At 37.5% G+C, this 19,474-nt stretch overlaps 1 protein-coding gene across 5 annotated transcripts in view; it reads right to left on the reverse strand.

The window, feature by feature from the left end:
- HYDIN (HYDIN axonemal central pair apparatus protein) overlaps positions 1 to 19,474 on the reverse strand; it is a 429,838-nt gene that overhangs the window by 284,221 nt on the left and 126,143 nt on the right. For all 5 annotated transcript variants that reach the window (XM_047836101.1, XM_047836099.1, XM_047836098.1 and 2 more), the window contains one exon: positions 13,722 to 13,846. In XM_047836101.1, the coding sequence (XP_047692057.1) occupies positions 13,722 to 13,846 (125 nt within the window). The remainder of the gene's footprint in view (positions 1 to 13,721; positions 13,847 to 19,474) is intronic.

Raw genomic sequence — 19,474 nt, forward strand, 5'->3', positions numbered from 1 at the left:
AAGTGGTTGCTAAGCTTTGTGAACCATGAATTAGTGTCATTCAGCATTTTGGGAAAATTCTCAGCCATTATCTCTTAAAATATTTTCTTACCCCACTCTCTCCATTTATAAAACTCCAATTATATGCATGTTGACCTTTTGACTGTGTCCTGCATGGCTTTTGCTTTCTGCTCTATTTTTTTCCCATTCTTTTTTGTTTCTCTCTGTGCTTCAGTTTAGATATTTTCAAGTTTACTAGCTCTGTCTTCTGCTATGTACATTCTACTATTAAGCTAATAAAATTAGTTTTTCATTTCCAACATTGTATTTTCAGTATAACATTGGTATTAAAATAGGCCAATACATAAACTGATTACACTTCTGAATATCAATGTAAAGTCCTAAATAAAAAATTAACAATCATAATTTATCAACACATTAAAAGATACTTCACAACCAAATGGAGTTTATTTCAGGAATGAAAAGATGGATCACTATTAGAAAATCTATTAATACAGAATAGATCTAAGGAGAAAAATTATATAATGTTCTCCATTGATGCTGAAAAAGAATTTGACAAAATTCAAACCATATTTTCTATTTTAAAAATTCAATAATATAGGAACTGAGAGAATTAAAACACAGTATAAAGTCTAATTAAAATGGCATTAAGAGGGGCGCCTGGGTGGCGCAGTCGGTTAAGCGTCCGACTTCAGCCAGGTCACGATCTCAAGGTCCGTGAGTTCGAGCCCCGCGTCAGGCTCTGGGCTGATGCCTCAGAGCCTGGAGCCTGGAGCCTGTTTCCGATTCTGTGTCTCCCTCTCTCTCTACCCCTCCCCCGTTCATGCTCTGTCTCTCTCTGTCCCAAAAATAAAAAATAAACGTTGAAAAAAAAAAAGTTAAAATAGGCCCAAATACATGTTGGAGTGTATTATATTACAAAGTCAATTTTGTAATTGACCAAATCATTGGTGTAACAATAAACTTTTTGTAAAAAAAAAAAAAAAGTGCTTTTGGGACAACTTGGTAATCATAGGAAGAAACATATCCTACATCTAACAATAGAATAGATGTCAAATGAATAAAATATTTAAGTGTTCAACATGAAACCATAAAAGTAGAACAATACACAGTATTTGTAACTTTACAGGGGAAAGTTTTCTAACCATGTCTCAAAATCCAGATTCCTCTAAAACATATTAAGAAATTTTATTACATAAAAATGAAAAAAGAAACTTCTCATGGTGCAAAAAATTTAAGTAACAACAAAAGAAAAAAAAGTGGTTAAAATATTTGTACCACTGGGAATGCAAGCTAGTGCAGCCACTCTGGAAAGCAATATGGAGGTTCCTCAAAAAACTAAAAATAGAACTATCCTACGACCCAGCAATTGCACTACTAGGCATTTATCCACAGGATACAGGTGTCCTGTTTCAAAGGGACACATGCACCCCCATGTTTATAGCAGCACTATCAACAATAGCCAAAGTATGGAAAGAGCCCAAATGTCCATCGATGGATGAATGGATAAAGATATATATATACACCATATATATATACACATATATATACACCATATACACACACACACCATATATATATACACACACCATATATATATATACATATATATACACACACACCATATATATATATATATATATATATATACACACACACCATATATATATATATATATATATATATATATATATATATATATACTGGAGTGTTACTCAGCAATCAAAAAGAATGAAATCTTGCCATTTCCAACTACGTGGATGGAACTGGAGGGTATTATGCTAAGTGAAATTAGAGAAAGACAGATATCATATGACTTCACTCATATGAGGACTTTAAGAGACAAAACAGATGAACATAAGGGAAGGGAAACAAAATTAATATAAAAACAGGGAGGGGGACAAAACAGAAGAGACTCATAAATGTAGAGAACAAACAGAGGGTTACTGGAGGGGGTGTGTAAGGGGGGATGGGCTAAATGGGTAAGGGGCACTAAGGAATCTACTCCTGAAATCATTGTTGCGCTATATGCTAACTAATTTGGAAGTAAATTTTAAAAAATAAAAAATAAAATTAAAAAAGGTAATATGGAAAGATCTCCAGGGTATATGATTAAGTGAAAAAAAGTAAGGTTTAGTTAGAACAATTCATAGTGTGCTGTTTTTATGTAAGGAGGGAAATTAAGAATATGCATTCATGTTTGCATCTATTTGCATAAAAACACTGGAATAAAATTAGAGCTGTGTGGGGTGAATGAGGTAAAGTAGAAATGACACCTTTCAATATAAACTTTTGATTTTTGAACACATGAATACATTACTCATCCAAAACTTTAATGTAAGGAAGCATTATAGGGCCTTCAGGAAACATGTAAAGCTGTCAGATAGCAATAGTAATGAGAGAAATATACACTAAAATACTATTTTGTAACAATTAGATTAACAAAATTCAAACAGTTTGAAATGCTGCTTGGTACTCTATTGGCAAGATGTGGAAAAAACAAGAATTTCCATATAATGCTGATGAAAATACAAATTGGTACAACCACCTGACTAACCAACTTAGTTTCCAATAAAGCTCAAGACACACTTGCTGTATAACTCTGCAATTGCACTTCCTAAAGACAATCTCATCCAGCTGCACAAGACATATACAGAGATACTCACTGTGGCACTGTTTGTAATAGCAAAAAACTGGGAAGAACATACTAATATTCAGTAGGAGAATAGGTAGATTAAAGCATGTTCATGGTGTTAAAATGAATCACAGCTATTTGTGTCTATGTGTCTAGATATTTAAAACATAAGGTTGAATGAAAAAGTCAAGTCGGGAAATGGTATATACAGTATGATATCACTTATGTGAAGTTTAAAACTACTCAAGACAATAGATACATTGTTTATGGATAAATATGTAAAAATAGCATTAAAATGTACCCAATACAGTTCCTCTGAGGACCAAGCCATGGGAATTAGATCAGGAAAGAATAATGAGAGAACTTCAAATCTATTATCAGTTTAGTTTTCCATAAAACATCTGAAAGAAATGTGTATAGCAAAATGTTGAGATGTGTTAAATATAATGGCTGTTGGTTATATTATTTCTGTGCTTCTGTAGTTATTTGAAGTTATTTCATTGCTTAAAATCTAATCAAGGGAAAAGATCCAAGGGCTTACTTATTTCATACAAATCTAGGGTCAGAGGGACTAATGTCACCAATTTGAGTTGCTCACTGCAAAACTGTTTTCCAGAAATATAGCAAGAGCCATTATACTCTTTTTGAAAACCATCTAATATTGATTTTTTTTCAATCTATCTTCCCCAAATCATCAGATCCACAAAGTAAAGGAAGCAGTAACTCCTGTCTTATTTCTACAACCTTAGAAAGTGTTCCCAATCCCAAGCTACCGAGAAAACAGATAGGATGAAAGGAATATTATGCCTGTGAGAATGGATAAGGTTGCTGTTGCCAGCATTGGAATTTTTGTGTCTCCTTGGAAGGCCTGTTCCCACTTTGCTTCCTTTTTAGTTTCTGGGGTTGAACGTTGTAATCATTGTAGATGAGGTTAACCACGGTCATTTATTACGTCCTAGTAAAAATATGTTTTGTGGAAGTCTCATTACATCTTGCCATTACATTTTGCTACTATCAAACAAACAAAAAAGAACAAAAAAAAGAACAAAATTAATTTTACAAAAAAAAATATGAAGCCAACTATATACACAATACATTTCATACTGTGGTTTCAGTACTTTCAGACAACAGAGGGTAATAAATAAAATGTATGAGTGGAGCCATAAATTCTCTAGCAACTAGCAGGTTGATGGAAAGGGTGTTTCTCATCTCTTCATCACAGCAGGGTCAAATTCACCATGCAAGTGAATTGCTGAATCAAACTTCATCAGAAGTGCTCATTCTCTGAAGGGCTCAGGAAACAACTTACTAGACTTGACTGAGCTTACCCAGCACATCGCGGCAATGCAAAGTCAGTATCCCCCATCTATATGGAAGGTAGTGTACGATTGAGAAAGTATGCTGGCCTCAGACAGTGCCAAAGACCTGGGTTCAAGTTCCAGCTTTACTTAGGTATACGGTCATTTAATGTCTCTGGGCCTTAGTTTACTCGTCATTAAAATAAAGGGAGTTAAATAAACACAAAGAACAATATGGTGGCTGCCAGAGGGGAGGGAAGTGGGGGGGGGCAAGATGAAGTAAATGAAGGGTATTAAGAGGTACAAATTTTCAGTTATAAAATTATCACAGGGATGAAAAGCAGAGAATAGGGAATACAGTCAGTAATACTGCAGTAATTTTGTATGGTGACAGATGGCAACTATACTTACCATGGCAAACAATTTGTAATGTATATAAATGTCCAGTCACCATGTTGTACACCCGAAACTACTATGTTGTATGTCAACTATACATCAATTAAAAGTTTTTTTAATAAAATAAATGGAGTTAAGAAAAGTCCTCTAATGTCCCTTTAAATACAAACACCTAATGACTTGAGTCTCTACTTGCTATGTAATTTACAGAAACCTCATTCCACCTTCCTAACAATCTCTAACCATCAGTGTGTCCAAACTTCTGCTATTCCCTATCCTCAGCTATGGAATAAGAAATGAAGAAAAGAAAACTAGGTCAAGGAATGTTTCCATTGCTTCTGAAACCACATTACAACATTTACTCTTTTGTAATAACTATGTTCTGCTAGGTTTTCTAATTATAACAGCACACACTTACAATTAACTATAATAACCACACAATTGAAACAAAGCTTATGCAGCCAAGCCTGCATAGGTATGCTCAGATACATATTACTTAGTAGTTTCAACTGTAAGATAACATATTGCACTCAATTACTGACTATGTTGTATTTTGGTATTCCTTTATTGACCTTTAGGAGAAAAAAAAAGAACTTCTTTGTGGTTTATTAGAGTAAAATATAAAATGACTATAAAGCTGTCCTGTGAAGTACTAACATTATGATTGCTTGTATCTTTAATAATAATACATTATCATGCCTTTGGGGAAAGGAGCCTTTTTGCCAACTTCTGACATCTGAATTGAAATAGCTCCTCTTCAGTAAGAGACATAACACTTTAAAAATGCTGAGTAAGTGCATCAGCTCTATTTCCTTATTATGCCAGTGGTTAATGTCACCTTTAAGGTGACAGCAACCTCATCAGGGATTGAATAAAAAACAGTGCTATGGTCCTACTTTGGGGGTTCATTCAAGTAACCAAAGGTTTAATAAGAATGTCTTTTTTCTTAAAGCCTGTCTGAATACTAATATCTCCATGAACCCTTAGATTATATACAGTTTCTCAACATCCAGTTCAAAGTGCAAAATTTAAGCAATTACCATTTGCTTGTCTTTTATTAGTCAAATAATATTTTCACTTCTCAGTTTTATTGAAATTATAGAACTAGTTTACTCAACTGTTCCGTTTTTTGTTTCTGTTTCTGTTTTATTTTGTTAAGAATGTAGTGTTGAGTAGTTGTTGTTTTATTTTTTTGAAGATTTTATTTTTAAGTAATCTCTACACCCAACATGGGGCTTGAACTCACAACCTTGAGATCAAGAGTCACACACTCCACCAACTGGGCCAGCCAGGCACCCCTTGAGTAACTGTGTTCTTAATCTCTTCAGGAAGAATTAGTTTATAAAGGGTATGAAGTTACTTCAGCTCTTCTGTTTTAGACCATAATTAAAAGGTAACTAAATCATTTCTGAGCTAAAATCAATTCCCTAAACAACTTGGTTTTACCACAGAAGAGCATATGCATAAGAAAGGAGGGAAGAGTTCTGGGTCAGGTATACACTGATAAGTAAAATATTAGATTGTGGTGAAATTTACACTCAACCTTGTTAATGGCTAGAGCACTGGTTCAAACTCTGATTGCCAAAAAAGCAAAATCTCCTAGCTGTTTAATCAAGAATGGAGGGCAAGCGGGGCGCCTGGGTGGCGCAGTCGGTTAAGCGTCCGACTTCAGCCAGGTCATGATCTCGCGGTCCGTGAGTTCGAGCCCCACGTCAGGCTCTGGGCTGATGGCTCGGAGCCTGGAGCCTGTTTCCGACTCTGTGCCTCCCTCTCTCTCTGCCCCTCCCCCGTTCATGCTCTGTCTCTCTCTGTCCCAAAAATAAATAAAAAACGTTGAAAAAAAAATTAAAAAAAAAAAAAAGAATGGAGGGCAAGCAACTGAAGGGCATAAACACAACTGTGAGAAATGTGATTGAGTACTTCCCACTGAGGATTATCAATGCTCCTCCTTCTGGAATATTGTTTGGGGAAGTGTGAAAAAAATCCATGCTAAATGTCCCTCCTCAAATCAATTCATACTTAAACAGCTGCAGAAAGTTCAGTCAGATGCTTATTTAGTGAAAAGAGACGGCAATGATCATAGCTGCATGGAAAAGCTCCATGATTAATTAATTGTGTTTAGACAGTCATTACTGTTTTTCACTAATGAAAGGTTATAGGTTCTGGTCATTGATAACCCACAATAAAGATGAAAGCATATTCTTATTAGCTGTTCACTTCATGTAAAGAAAAATGCTACAAGATAGTTTACCTACTTCTACCTGCAATCTTTAGAAAATGACTTCATTTGTGAACCAAAGTCTACAACAAACCTCACAGTGTGGAAATAAACTTTGCCACAGTGATTAAATTTTAGTACACAGATATTCATTTCCTTTAGCACAGGACTACAAATGTAAGTATGGGTGCCAATCCAAATACTTACCTAAAAGTAAAATCCAGATTGAGGGCCACTGAGAGAAAGCAGCTGCATTTCAAAGTCAACGGATTAAGGGAGTAAAAATGCACAGGGAGTGATACAACAGATTAGAGAGATGACCCACTCTGGTGAAGAAATCACCGCACAGGAGGTTAGAGTTTGAGCCTGGGTTCTAATAGTGCTTCTGGCTCCATATGCAACGTTGGGCAAGCCACTTAATTTCTTAAAGCTTCAGTTTTTCATTTGTAAAATCTAAGAACTAGATTTGATTATTAGTTAGATCTTCTCTCAAGCTTTGATTCTATTGATCTATGAGCACTCTAAGCTGTTAGCCTCAAAACTCAACCAAATAAAATTTTTTGACATTATACTCCTACCATGTGTACTTGTTTATAAATTATATATATACTATACATAATATACTAGAGTACGCATATGTGAAATGTATTAAAAATATGACTCAGGGGCAGTTGGGTGGCTGAGTCAGTTTAGTGTCCGACTTCGGCTCAGGTCATGATCTCACAGTTCATGAGTTCAAGCCCCACGTCGGGCTTTGTGCTGACAGCTCAGAGCCTGGAGTCTGCTTCGGATTCTGTGTCTCCCTCTTTCTCTGCCCCTCCCCTGCTTGCACTCTCTGTCTCAAAAATAAATACACATTTAAAAAAATATGACCCAAAATATTTAAAAAGATGAGTTAAACATGAATAATATCTTAAAGATAACTTACTTAATGTGTTTACCAACAAAAGATTGACTACACTTCATTCTTGTGATATAGTATCAAAACATGATTCTAAGGCCACATTTTTTCCAATACTTAATTTTAGGGTTTGACATTAACAAAAATGATACTCACAAAGATACAGAGATCCAGATGGAAGAAATGTATCAGTGACTGAATTTATTAACACTCATACTTTTCACTTTCATCCAGTATCAACACTAACAACACAAAGGCTTTTGTTGAAATTCATGAAAGAAGAAAGAAAGAAAGAAAGAAAGAAAGAAAGAAAGAAAGAGGAGAAAAGGCAGAAATTACCAATACTGGTAATGAAAGAGGAGATATCACTATAGATCCTACAGACATTACAAAGTTTGGGGTTATTATGATAAACTTTATGTCAACAAATTAAAATTTTTAGATTAAATGCAAAGATTCCTTGAAAAAGTTTACCAAAAATTATACAAGAAAAAAAAAAAAGAAACATCTGAGTAGATCTAAGTGTACTAAATAAGTTGAATAACTGCATAACTTACAACCTTCATACAAAAAAAGTCTCCAGGCCCAGATAGCTTGAAAAATGAATTTTTCAATCACTTAAAGAAAAAAATAACATGAATATTAGAAATGACAACAAAACCCTTCCAGAGAATAAAAAAAGTAGAATAATTCCCTACTTGCTTTATGAGACCAATTTGTTTTTTCAGGTTAAAGACAAAGCCATTACATGAAAAGGTGAAATCATATATGATCATCTCAAAAAATACGGAAGTAATGGATGAAAGTCAATACCTGTTCAAAATTAAAGGTCTTAGAAACCTAGAGATAGAAAGGAATTTTCTTAATGTGATAAAGTGCCCACCAAAAGCATCATACTAAATGATGAAACACTGAGTATTTCCCCTCTGAGACTGAGAGCAAGAGAAGGATGTTTGCCATCATCATTACCATTGAACGCTGTGCTAAAGGCCTAGCTCTGCAAGAAAGAATAAGAAATAAAAGGCTTAAGGATTGAAAAAGAATAAAATTATCATTATTTGCAGATGACCTGATTGTATATATACAAAATCTAAAATCATCTACAGATAAACTGAGTCAGGAAGTTAATTTATCAGGGTGAGAAGATATAAAAGACCGATATACAAAAGTCAACTCCTTTTTTGATATACCCTCCAAAATTAAGAAAATAAAATTAGAAGAAAAATACCATACTATCTATAAAAGGAAAAAATGGTAAAGTGTACTTCATAAAAATTAAATTCTTTTGCTAATGAAAAAACACCATTAAGAAAATTAGAAAAATAATCCACTGTGAGGAGATATTCACAATAATTATTTCTGAAAGACTTATATTGAGAATATATTTTAAAAAACTACAAGTCAAAAGCAAAGGGACAAACAACCCCATAAAGAATAGGCAAAAAAATCTGAATACACACGAGAACAGAAGACATAAAAAGGTCCAAAGCACATGAAAAGGCACTCGACATTATTAGTCATATACAGAAATGCCAATTAAAAATGAAATACATAGGCTTTTGCTGACATTTGGCTGGTGATAACTTCATACCCAGTAGGATGACTAAAAATAAAAGACTGACAATGACGAAGAGTTGATGAGAATGTGGAGTAACTGGAGCCCTCATCCACTGCCAGTGTTGGGGGCGGGGGGCGGGTTGCAGTATGGAAAATGCTTCAACCACTTTAGGAAACTGCTTGGAAGTTTCGGAGAAAGTTAAGCAGTTAAGCATATACCTACTCTAGGACCCAGCAGCTTCACTCCTAAACATTGACCTGAGCAAAGTAAAAACATATGCACACATACAACTCGTACAAGAATTGTTATTAAAGCTTTGTTCATAATCGCCCCAAACTTCAAACGGTCTAAAGTTACACTAACAGGAAAATGAATGAACTGTGTATAACTGTACAGTGGAATGCTTCTCAGGAGCAAATAGGGAATTTCTGATACACGCAACAACATGCATAAATGTCAAAGACATTATGTTGAGTGAAAGAAACCAGACACAAAAGAGGATGTGTTATGTGAGCACATTTATTTGAAGTCCAAGAACAAGCAATACTAATATGGAGTGACAGCACCCCAAATGTCTAGGATGGGGATGGAGAGACTGATTGGAGAGGGCATGAGGGACTCTCGGAAGCTGTGGATATTCTCTGTCTCACAGGGAGTGGTGGTTACACAGGTATTTACAATGTGAAAAAACTCATCAAACTGTACAGTGAAAATCTGTGCATCTTATTGTGCCTAAATTATACCTCAATAAAAATGTAATTAAAAAATCACTTACACAAACATACAAAATATTGAATGTATAGGAATAAATCTAATCACAGTGTTTGAGACTTCTACCCAGAAAACTGCTGAGAGAAACTAGAGAAAACGTAAATACATGAAGGGATAAACCGTGTTTATAATATGATATATGGAGAGGATTACAGAATAGTAGGAAATAAATAATGCTGAACGATGTGAAAAAAGACATAAATTAGAGTCAATTTTACCAGCAAATTAAACTGAGGTTTGAAATAACCAAACTTCTCAACAAAATACTTTTTAAACTACTTTAAAATTGATCCCTAACCCTATAGGATAATAAGAACATCAAAGTGAGGGGAAGAATTGTAGGAAATAATGTGGTACCAAGACTGTCTTTTGTGGTAATGGCTTCTGTTAACCCTTGAGCCTCTCCTTTAACTACTGCATTGTGTGCATATGATGGCAGATTAAGTCGAGGGCCTGCCTGAAGTGGGGATGCTAAATCTAGAATTTACAAAACACAAAAGGGCAGGAGATATGATGGGGTTCAGCACACACTGTCCCAAAATATGGCACACCTTGGCATACTATTTCAAGTGGAAGGAATCCGAGAAACGGCAGATAAGAAAGGATTTTCTGATCTTCCACTGAAGCAGGCCGTAAGACCCACATGTGAGAAGTACCCTCCTGTACTTGCATGAAAGGAGCAGACTTGTCTGGAGACAGAGGGACATTGAGAGGAAGTTGTTTTCCCAAGTTTACTACACTTAGCTCATACCCCTTTTGGTCCTAACACATTTTTCCACAACTCTACTCTTCATCAAACCTAGCAAAAAAATACCCAGGTTTAACTACTTCTTCAAGGTCTTCATTTCTTTCTGAAAGCTCCCATGCCAAGGTGAGATGGGGAAATGGAAGGACCCCATAAAAATCAGCTTTTGTTCTTCTTCCTGCTTTCTGTTCTTGCCAGGACATGCAACCCCAGCCCACTTTACACATGCCTCAGAATGCCCTCCTGGTAAGGGACAAGGAGTTCATGATTCCTCTAGAATAGATGATATCTAAGGAAGGGCCAGGTGAGAAGGACCTGAGGAAGCCAGCATATGTGCATTCCAGACCAAGGCTCTATACATCTTGATGCCAAGGTTCCCTGGCTCCAAGAATAACACCTGGGCCTTGGTCTTCTAACCAGTTCCTGGATGCCTGAGGGGACACGTATACCAGAATCCGAACAAAGACAAGACCCCCTCCTTCCCTTTCTGAGTTTGTCGAATGCTGTGTCTGTATCTGAGCTCTCTATATCTTCAATAAATTCTGCTCTTATTTCCTGTGGGCTCATGTTTGATTTCCATCCTACATGAAGCCGAGGACCCTCTTGGCTGCTCCTGCAGGACCCCTCTGGGTCCCCAGACTCAGCCTGCCTGCATCAAAGGAAAACTTATATTAAATAAATGTATGCTTTTCTCTTCTTGATCTGTCTTTTGTTACAGGGCTCCACCCAAAAGCCTAGAAGGGTGGAGGAAAAATATGTTTTTCCTCCCCTATAGATACTGTGGTTGAAAACCATCATAAACAATAAACAGAAACTAAATAAATAAATAAATAAGCAGATATAATATATTTAAGTGATGAGATGCAGAACGAAAATAACGATGTTTAACATATTTAAGAAATAAAAGGGAAACTTGAAAAATGAAAGAGTAGAGAGCAATCAGATTTAAGAACAGATTTAATCAAGAACCAAATAAAATTTCAGAAAGCAAAATACATACAAGAATGGAAAAATTAAAACTCAGCAGATGAGGGGTGCCTGGGCGGCTCAGTCGGTTAAGCGTCCAACTCCGGCTCAGGTCATGATCTCACAGTTCATGGGTTTGAGCCCTGCGTCAGGCTCTATGCTGACAGCTCAAAGACTGGAGCCTGCTTCAGATTCTGTGTCTCCCTCTCCCTCTGCCCTCCCCCTGCTCGCTTGCTCTCTCTTTCTCTCAAAAACAAATAAACATTAAAAAAAAAAACAAACAAAACAAAACAAAAAAAAAAACCTCAGCAGATGAGACTTCATGGAAGAGGGAATTAGTGAATGGAGAAGAAAGTATCCAGAGAAGTGCTACAGAGTCAAAGAGATGGAAAACATAAAGGTTAAAAGGAATAAATAGTAAAGTAGTAATAGAAACAGAACAATAGAGTAACTAATTGGAATTCCAGAACAAGATAATAGAAGGGAGAAGAGCCAATAATCTATATGGGGAACAAAAATTAAACACAGCCCCTACCTCACACATATATATATATGAATTCAAAGATCACCCATCAACCTAAACATTGAAGCTACAAGTATTACCCTCTAAAAGTAAACATAGGAGACTATGTTTGTGAATTTGGAGAAGATAATCATTTCTTAGCAAGAAGGCTAAAAGCATTCATCTTAAAGGAATATCATTGGGAATGCTGACTTTATCAAAGTTAAAAATTTCTGCTGATCAAGAAACATGAAGGGAATGAAAAGGCAAGCTACGGACTGGAAGAATATATTAACGGCACATATATCTGACAAATGGTTAGTACTGAGAATATCAAGTTATAAAGTACTCTTACAAATTAATAATAAAAGAAAAACAACTCAATAAAAAATGAGCAAGACTTCAACAGACACTTCATTAAAAAAGATATATGAATGGCCAGAAAGCACAGGAAAAGGTGCTCAACATCATTAATCAGATGAAAATTAAAACCACTAGAGGACCTAGCTTGACACTACTTGAATGTCTAAAATGATCAAGACAACACTATGTGGTAGCAGGAGGGAAAAAAAGACAACACTTTATTGGCAAGGATATGAAGCAATTGGAAGTCACACACTTTGTTGGTGGGAGTGTAAAATGACACAACTACTTCGGAAAAATGGATGTCCCTGCTGTGTTATAAACTGTGCTTTTTACCTTCCTCTCTTGTATTACATGGGCCAAAGCTTTACCCTTTGTGCTTAAGCTGGTTCAGATCAGGTTTGTCTTGAGAGCAGCCAGGGAATTCTGTCCTACACTAAAAGATAAGATACGTGGATGGTACCACTGGGTATGTGTCGCTGTTATGCCAGGCAATGTGGAACTTGGACCGCTTAACCACAGGTCCATAGGCAAGGACTCGAACGTCCCGCTCAGATACGCATCCACAAAGCCAGAAAGTCTGAACTGTGAACTACATGTCATTTGTTACTCTTTCCCTGGCTGTGCCCTTGTGTTTTCTGCCTACAGTGGCCTTCTGATGCAGACAATCTGGGTCAATAAACATGAATGGTTAAAGAAGAAGGGAGAGGAAAATGAGAAAAATCATGAAATAATAAATGGCAATGGTAAAATATTAATTTGAAAACCAACTTTGGGGACTTGCATAATGTACATGCAGTCCACACAACCATAAATTAAATATTAGCAAAAACAACCGTATAATTTTCATGATTATACAGACTGTGGCCTTCAAAAAATGCTAGTGGCAGTAGACACAGTACTACATTTAAGTAAGACATTAAGTAAGATACTTGCACATTCCAAGAATTAAAGCAGCTGGGCCTTACATAGACTAGTGGGTACACACAAGAACATTCTGAATTGGAGTTCACCTTTTTATGATGTTAGACAAATGCAGTAATAAGTCAAATGGAAAACATGGTATTAATTTACCTTCAAGTCCCATGTACATATAAATAACCTTAAACTATCTGTGTGACTGCAGGTATACTTTCCTTCCAGAGCTCTCTATTTCTCAGGCTTTCAAGCACTGGAGAAATCAGTCAGGTGGGACATATATCTGGATCAACATTATTTCTGTTGGAGACATTCATTCTTCGGTTCTTTACCTTGTGGCTCTTAGCTTACTCTAATGCAGACAAAATAACCACCTGCTACTTTGCTTCACCATATTTTCCACTTGACCTTTCTTAACATGTAGAACTTTGGACAAAGAATAACACATACCTGTGTCATAATGCACAATAAGTCTTTTGCTGTGATTGCCCACAGTCTGTGGCTCAAAGTCCACTTCCAGTTGCATGGATTCTCCCACATTAAGAGTTCCAACAGGTGGCTCTACGGAGAAAGGCCTGCAGCACACATGGAGACGCACCATCAGAACACATCCTGACACGTGTGAGAGGAGGAGAAGATACAGACAGGACTTGTAGCTCTGTAGACAGCTAAGACCCCCCGCCCCAACTGAATGAATCAGAAGTACAGTATACTTTACCCCCTAATGTGAAAGATTTTGGTTTTAAGGTTAAAATAGCAGTAACAGATCAACAAGTCTAAGAGAAATTTAAATGGTATCATAATATTCTTGTTTGTGTCCTTGCCTTTCAGCCATTCTTTTAGCATTCATTGAGTGATTCCAGCGGTCAGACTTAAAACATGTATGCAAATACTGTAAGCTGGAACAGAAAAGTACCTTCAAAGGGATAGAAATCAAGTTTTGTGACAGTTCAGTGAAGTTTTCATAATGGAAAAATATATCAGAGTCCCAAAAGATCACACAATCACAGGAAGATAATTTGAGGGCAGTTTAACAAGGGGTCTATTGAAAAGGGGCTTAGGGATATACAGGAACTACAAAAGATGATACAATCCCCCAGGGCTATAAACAGTAAAGCCTTTATGACCTCTAGGCCCAAAGAGCCAAGGAGCAGCGGTGGTTTTGAAGCCCACAAGAGTCCTACTTGAGAATGCTGCCTTATGAGGAGCAAAGAGCTTCAGTCAAGACAGACAGCCCAGGTGGCCTCACAGAGAAGACACTAGGGGAGAAACTGTCCTGACCTCACATCCTCCTGTCTCATCACCTGCTGGGACCCCTACTGGCTGAACCGAACTAGAAGACAAAGCCTTGGGAGTCTGCTGACCTAAGCCATACAGGTCAGCCCTCTGGGTGACAGCAAGCTGGAGAAGGGTGGAGAACATTTAGAAAGGCAAACTGGGGGGTGTCTGGGTGGCTCAGTCGGTTACACGTCCGACTTCAGCTCAGGTCATGATGTCATGGTTCATGAGTTCGAGCCCCAGGTCAGGCTCTGTGCTGAAGCTCAGAGCCTAGAGCCTACTTCAGATTCTGTCTCCCTCTCTCTCTTCCCACCCCCCTCTCCTGCCCACCCCCATTCATGTTCTGTCTCTCTGTGTCAAAAATAAATAAACATTAAAAAAAAATTTTTTTTTAAAAAGGCAAACTGGGGACAAGTCCTGTGTGGAAAATAGAATTTGGGCATGTAGACATTATGGAGTGATAGGGTAGATTTGGGAACAGGAAATAGTTTCATCTAATTTCCCTGGAAGTGTTAAGAGAGAAGCTGGATCTGACCATGAAGTACCTTAAATAACTTACAGCATTCTTCCTTTTCAATAAAAAACCCAGCCCATTTAATTATTTTCATGGTCCATTTCACTTCTCTAAATTGCTAGTTTTTCAAAGTAATGCGTTGTACAATGTATCTGGCAGGCTAAGCTGCATCTGATTATTTACTTCCATCACAACCATTTTTTAGTTTCATCCCTTAAATCTTTCCTTAGATAATGAATTTAATGTCAGAAAACCTGAACTTTCTTTGGTGAGGAGATAGCTGTGGCAAGGGTAGCACTTGGTGGTACCTGTGATCATCATTGCAAGATGTTCAATGCTTCCTACCACGGACAACTGTTTATTTCCCCTGGGGCTCTCTACTTGGATCTCCCTCTACTTTCACTTCTTTATCTTCCCATGCCTTTGTGATTTTCCCACACCTACAGCACCAATCCTCCAGCAAACTCCAGGCATTTCTGTCGAGGCTCTATGCAGTAGTGGTCCTTAGCATGAAGCCACCTAAGAAGTTCAAAATCCAGCTCTGCCATGACCTTACAGCAAGTCACTGAAAATTTTGTCTCTATGGGGGTGATGACAGCACCTACTTCATAGGGCTGTAAGGAGGACTAAAGGAGCTGGTACAGGTGAAGAGCTTAAAACAATGCCTGGCACATAGGAAGTGCTAAACAAGTGTTTATTATTATTTATGTTATCTCTCTCACTGGCAGCCTCTAGATGGGAGATGGCCTGAGGATGATCTTGGCTGTTTAAATGAGTTCAAGGTCTTATTATTCTCCTCTCAATACTTCACACTGCTCTAGGGATACTGCAAAAAACATACACAGGTAGTAACACATTCATCTTTTTTCAAACACCTTCAGTGGTCCTCATAATCTATGTAATCAAGTTCAAAGTCCTAGGCATTTGAGGTCCCATGCAATCTGCTCCCAACTACATTTTGCATTCTTATTAAACACATACATCTGTCCAAATGTCCCAAACATCTGTCACATTCCAAGTCAGAATGGGGAGGGACAGGGTGAGAGGGCTCTGCTCTCTACACTTGAACCTCACCTAGCACTGCACCACCTCCCTCTTCCAACTAGACTGTGCCCTCCACATAGACCACTAAGGTCACACAAGAATACTTACCATTTTCCACAGGTCATAATTCTCCCAAAGCCACTTAAAATTGCTCAGACTCAAAGCCACCTCTTAGATAGACTCTTCCCTGATTCTCTGTCTTGTTAACAAAGTCTCTTTCCTCTCAGAGCTGTGACTTTCTTTTCACTTCTTACTTCAGTTCACCTTGTACTACAGTTAGTTTTCATGCCTGGCCCTGTCAATAGCTACAGACTCTTGAGATGACAGGAAAGGGAAAGCAAATAAACTTCCATGAGCACGGACTCCATACTGGGCACTACACTGGGCACCTTACATATGCCAAACCTTGTAATCCTGGAAAAAACCTGCAGTAAGTAGGTACTATTATTGCATTTTAGACATGAGAAAATAGATGCTCCAAAAGGGCAGGCAACTGGCCCAAAGTTGCCCAACAGGTAGTGGTGGAGTTGCCTTCAAGTTCAAGTTCTTCCTGCCTACCCAAACCATTCCTGAACATGGAAACCACCTAGTTAGGCTTATCTTTGTGTCTCTCACCCCCCACACAGTTCTGTACTCACAGAAGTCTCTCAGAAGAGGTTGTAGATTGAATTATAACCAACTTTCAGAGTGAAATAAAAATATCTGTAATCATTAAATAATCTTTATAACATCTTGGTGGAACAAAAAAGGAACAGACTTTCTGTATCTCAAGAATCCCTGCTTCCTGAGATGAAGGTAAGTCATCCAAAATAAATCTCACAGCCTTAAAAGTTTTTTCCTTCCTTATGGCATCAGTAAGAATCTTAATAATTGACAACTGGGCCCAGTTTCCTGACTTTGGGAACAATGTTGTGATATTTTCTTCTATCTTTGCTTCCCTAGTTTCTAATATTTTTCTTCCTACATGGTGCTTTCATTTTCTTTTCAAACATTTCTTGGTGGCAAAAGGCACAGTTTTGAAATCAATTGGATAGTATTATCTCAGTTGCAAAACCCAAGCTAATTTTCTATGGACAAGGAGACCCCTCTCTAGGACCTCCAGAAATCCAAATTCTATACAAAGGTAACAGATACTTTCCTGTTGTGCTCACTGTGGGGTTTATATTACATTCAATTTCTTCAGCAGTTAAAAAATCACCTGGGGGGCGCCTGGGTGGCGCAGTCGGTTAAGCGTCCGACTTCAGCCAGGTCACGATCTCGCGGTCCGTGAGTTCGAGCCGATCTCGCGGTCCGTGAGTTCGAGCCCCGCGTCGGGCTCTGGGCTGATGGCTCAGAGCCTGGAGCCTGTTTCCGATTCTGTGTCTCCCTCTCTCTCTGCCCCTCCCCCGTTCATGCTCTGTCTCTCTCTGTCCCAAAAATAAAAATAAACGTTGAAAAAAAAAGTTAAAAAAAAAATCACCTGGGATCACCAATGTTACTTAGCCTAAGCTTTCTCAATAAATCAGATGTTAATTGAGTAGAGTGTGTTAAGTTCTGGTGCTTAAACATTGTCTATAATTCGATTTCGTACTTCATTTTTACCACAGGCAGACAGGCTGAACTGGCTAGAAAATATCAAGTATCAGAAAATGCTCTTAACTAAGAGGTAAAAGGCATTGTCTCTCAAGGGCATAAGGCTGGCTCTGTCTACCAAAATGTTTGGTTTTGATATAATATTCTCATTAATACTGAGTGCTTGATTAGGGACAGAACCCGAGTTCGTAAAAAATAAGGAGACATAACAAAGATTTTGAGTTTTCGTTCAATTCCCTATAAACTGCTCTTGAAAACTAATATTTTAGTTCAATTTAGATTCAATATTTTAGCAAAAGGTCAAGATTGGCTCTGTTATATTAAATATGGAATATAATATTAGTATGTTTTCTTCAGACAATCTTTCTTATTAGCTGATTCCTAACCTGAGGTTTTAGATTTTGAGATTGCTTCCTAAACTTTTCTATTGCACCTTCCAAAATTAATCTTACTTTAAGAGTCAAAATTATTCTGGTACCTACTAGACTTTCACATCAAATCTGTAATAAAGTTGAAGAGTAATTGTTTATGTTCTCTGTATATTTTACAGTACATTGCAACTCCTTTTATTCATATAAAAACCATTATGCCTATTTTATAGTACGGGGAGCATTTTTTTTTACTTTAAATTATTGTAGAGGTTTATAGCTGTAGCTTTGCCTTTGTGATATACTGTTGGATAGGCATCCCATAAACATTTATTGAGCACTTATTTCTTCTAGGCACTATATTTGATGCTAGGAAAATACAAATGAGAAGAGTTAGATACAACCTTTGCATTTGAGAAGCTCATATTCTAATGAGGGCAACAGACAGGCAAATAAAGTTTTATTTTTAAAATTTATATGAACCCAACCATTTATAAACTTAGCCATTAATTAAATCGTTATTTCAATAAAAAAGAATATGATCTGTTTTTTAAAGAATTTCCCATGAGATACTGTTTCTAACTGTGTATTGACTCTAAACGGGACCAAACAGGATACCCTAGGTTTTTTCACTGCAAAGTCTCACAGTATATCCATTGCCCTCCCATGTCTATTGGCAATCATATTAACTGAAAGAGTGGTCCTCACCCCTGTGGGGGCAACAAAACCACCTGTGCATTTTTTAGAAAGGATGCTTGTCAGGGCATCTCCCCAAGATTCTGATTCAATGCAATGTGACCACAAGTTCAATTACATCCTTTCTCATTGTAGCCAGCAAGGTTCTCGGTTGAAAACAAAAGAAACCAACTCTGGCTAACTTAAACAGAAAAGGGATTTATTGGAAGGATTTGGGGTAGCTCACAAAATTGACAGCATGGTTGGAAAATACAATTTTGTGGAAAGAACATGAAATTACTGTATCATGAATAGATACTATATCTAAACAGAAAAGCAAAAATATTTGCAAACAGGGAATTTGAGAGATTGATGAGAGAGATGAGAAGCCCAACTTAAGATGGTGAGATTCCTCACGGGTTAGTAACAGCAGTTAGCCATTTCCACTCCTGGGTTGGAGACACAAGAAGAGGAGGAAGTGTTAATCAGATCCTGGGGACCTGGAAGAAGTTGAAACCACGGCAGGCTGCTCTGCTGACAATTAGAACCAGAGAGGAGATGGTTCACTGCTGGGGACTCTGCTGAAGTCTGAGAGGGAGGAGGAGAAATGCCCTGGCTGTTTGCTACCCTGCAATCTCCTTCTAGTGCCCTCCCCCTTGCCCCTCAGTGGTCAAACCCAACAGGAATCCAGCTGGCCTAGGCAGCTAGGAAGGCTAACAGCCCAGAGATACTGAATAGAGCCTGGGAAGGGC

This window comes from Prionailurus viverrinus, chromosome E2, assembly GCF_022837055.1.
Source record: "Prionailurus viverrinus isolate Anna chromosome E2, UM_Priviv_1.0, whole genome shotgun sequence".
In the NCBI taxonomy this organism is placed as follows: Eukaryota; Metazoa; Chordata; class Mammalia; order Carnivora; family Felidae; genus Prionailurus; species Prionailurus viverrinus.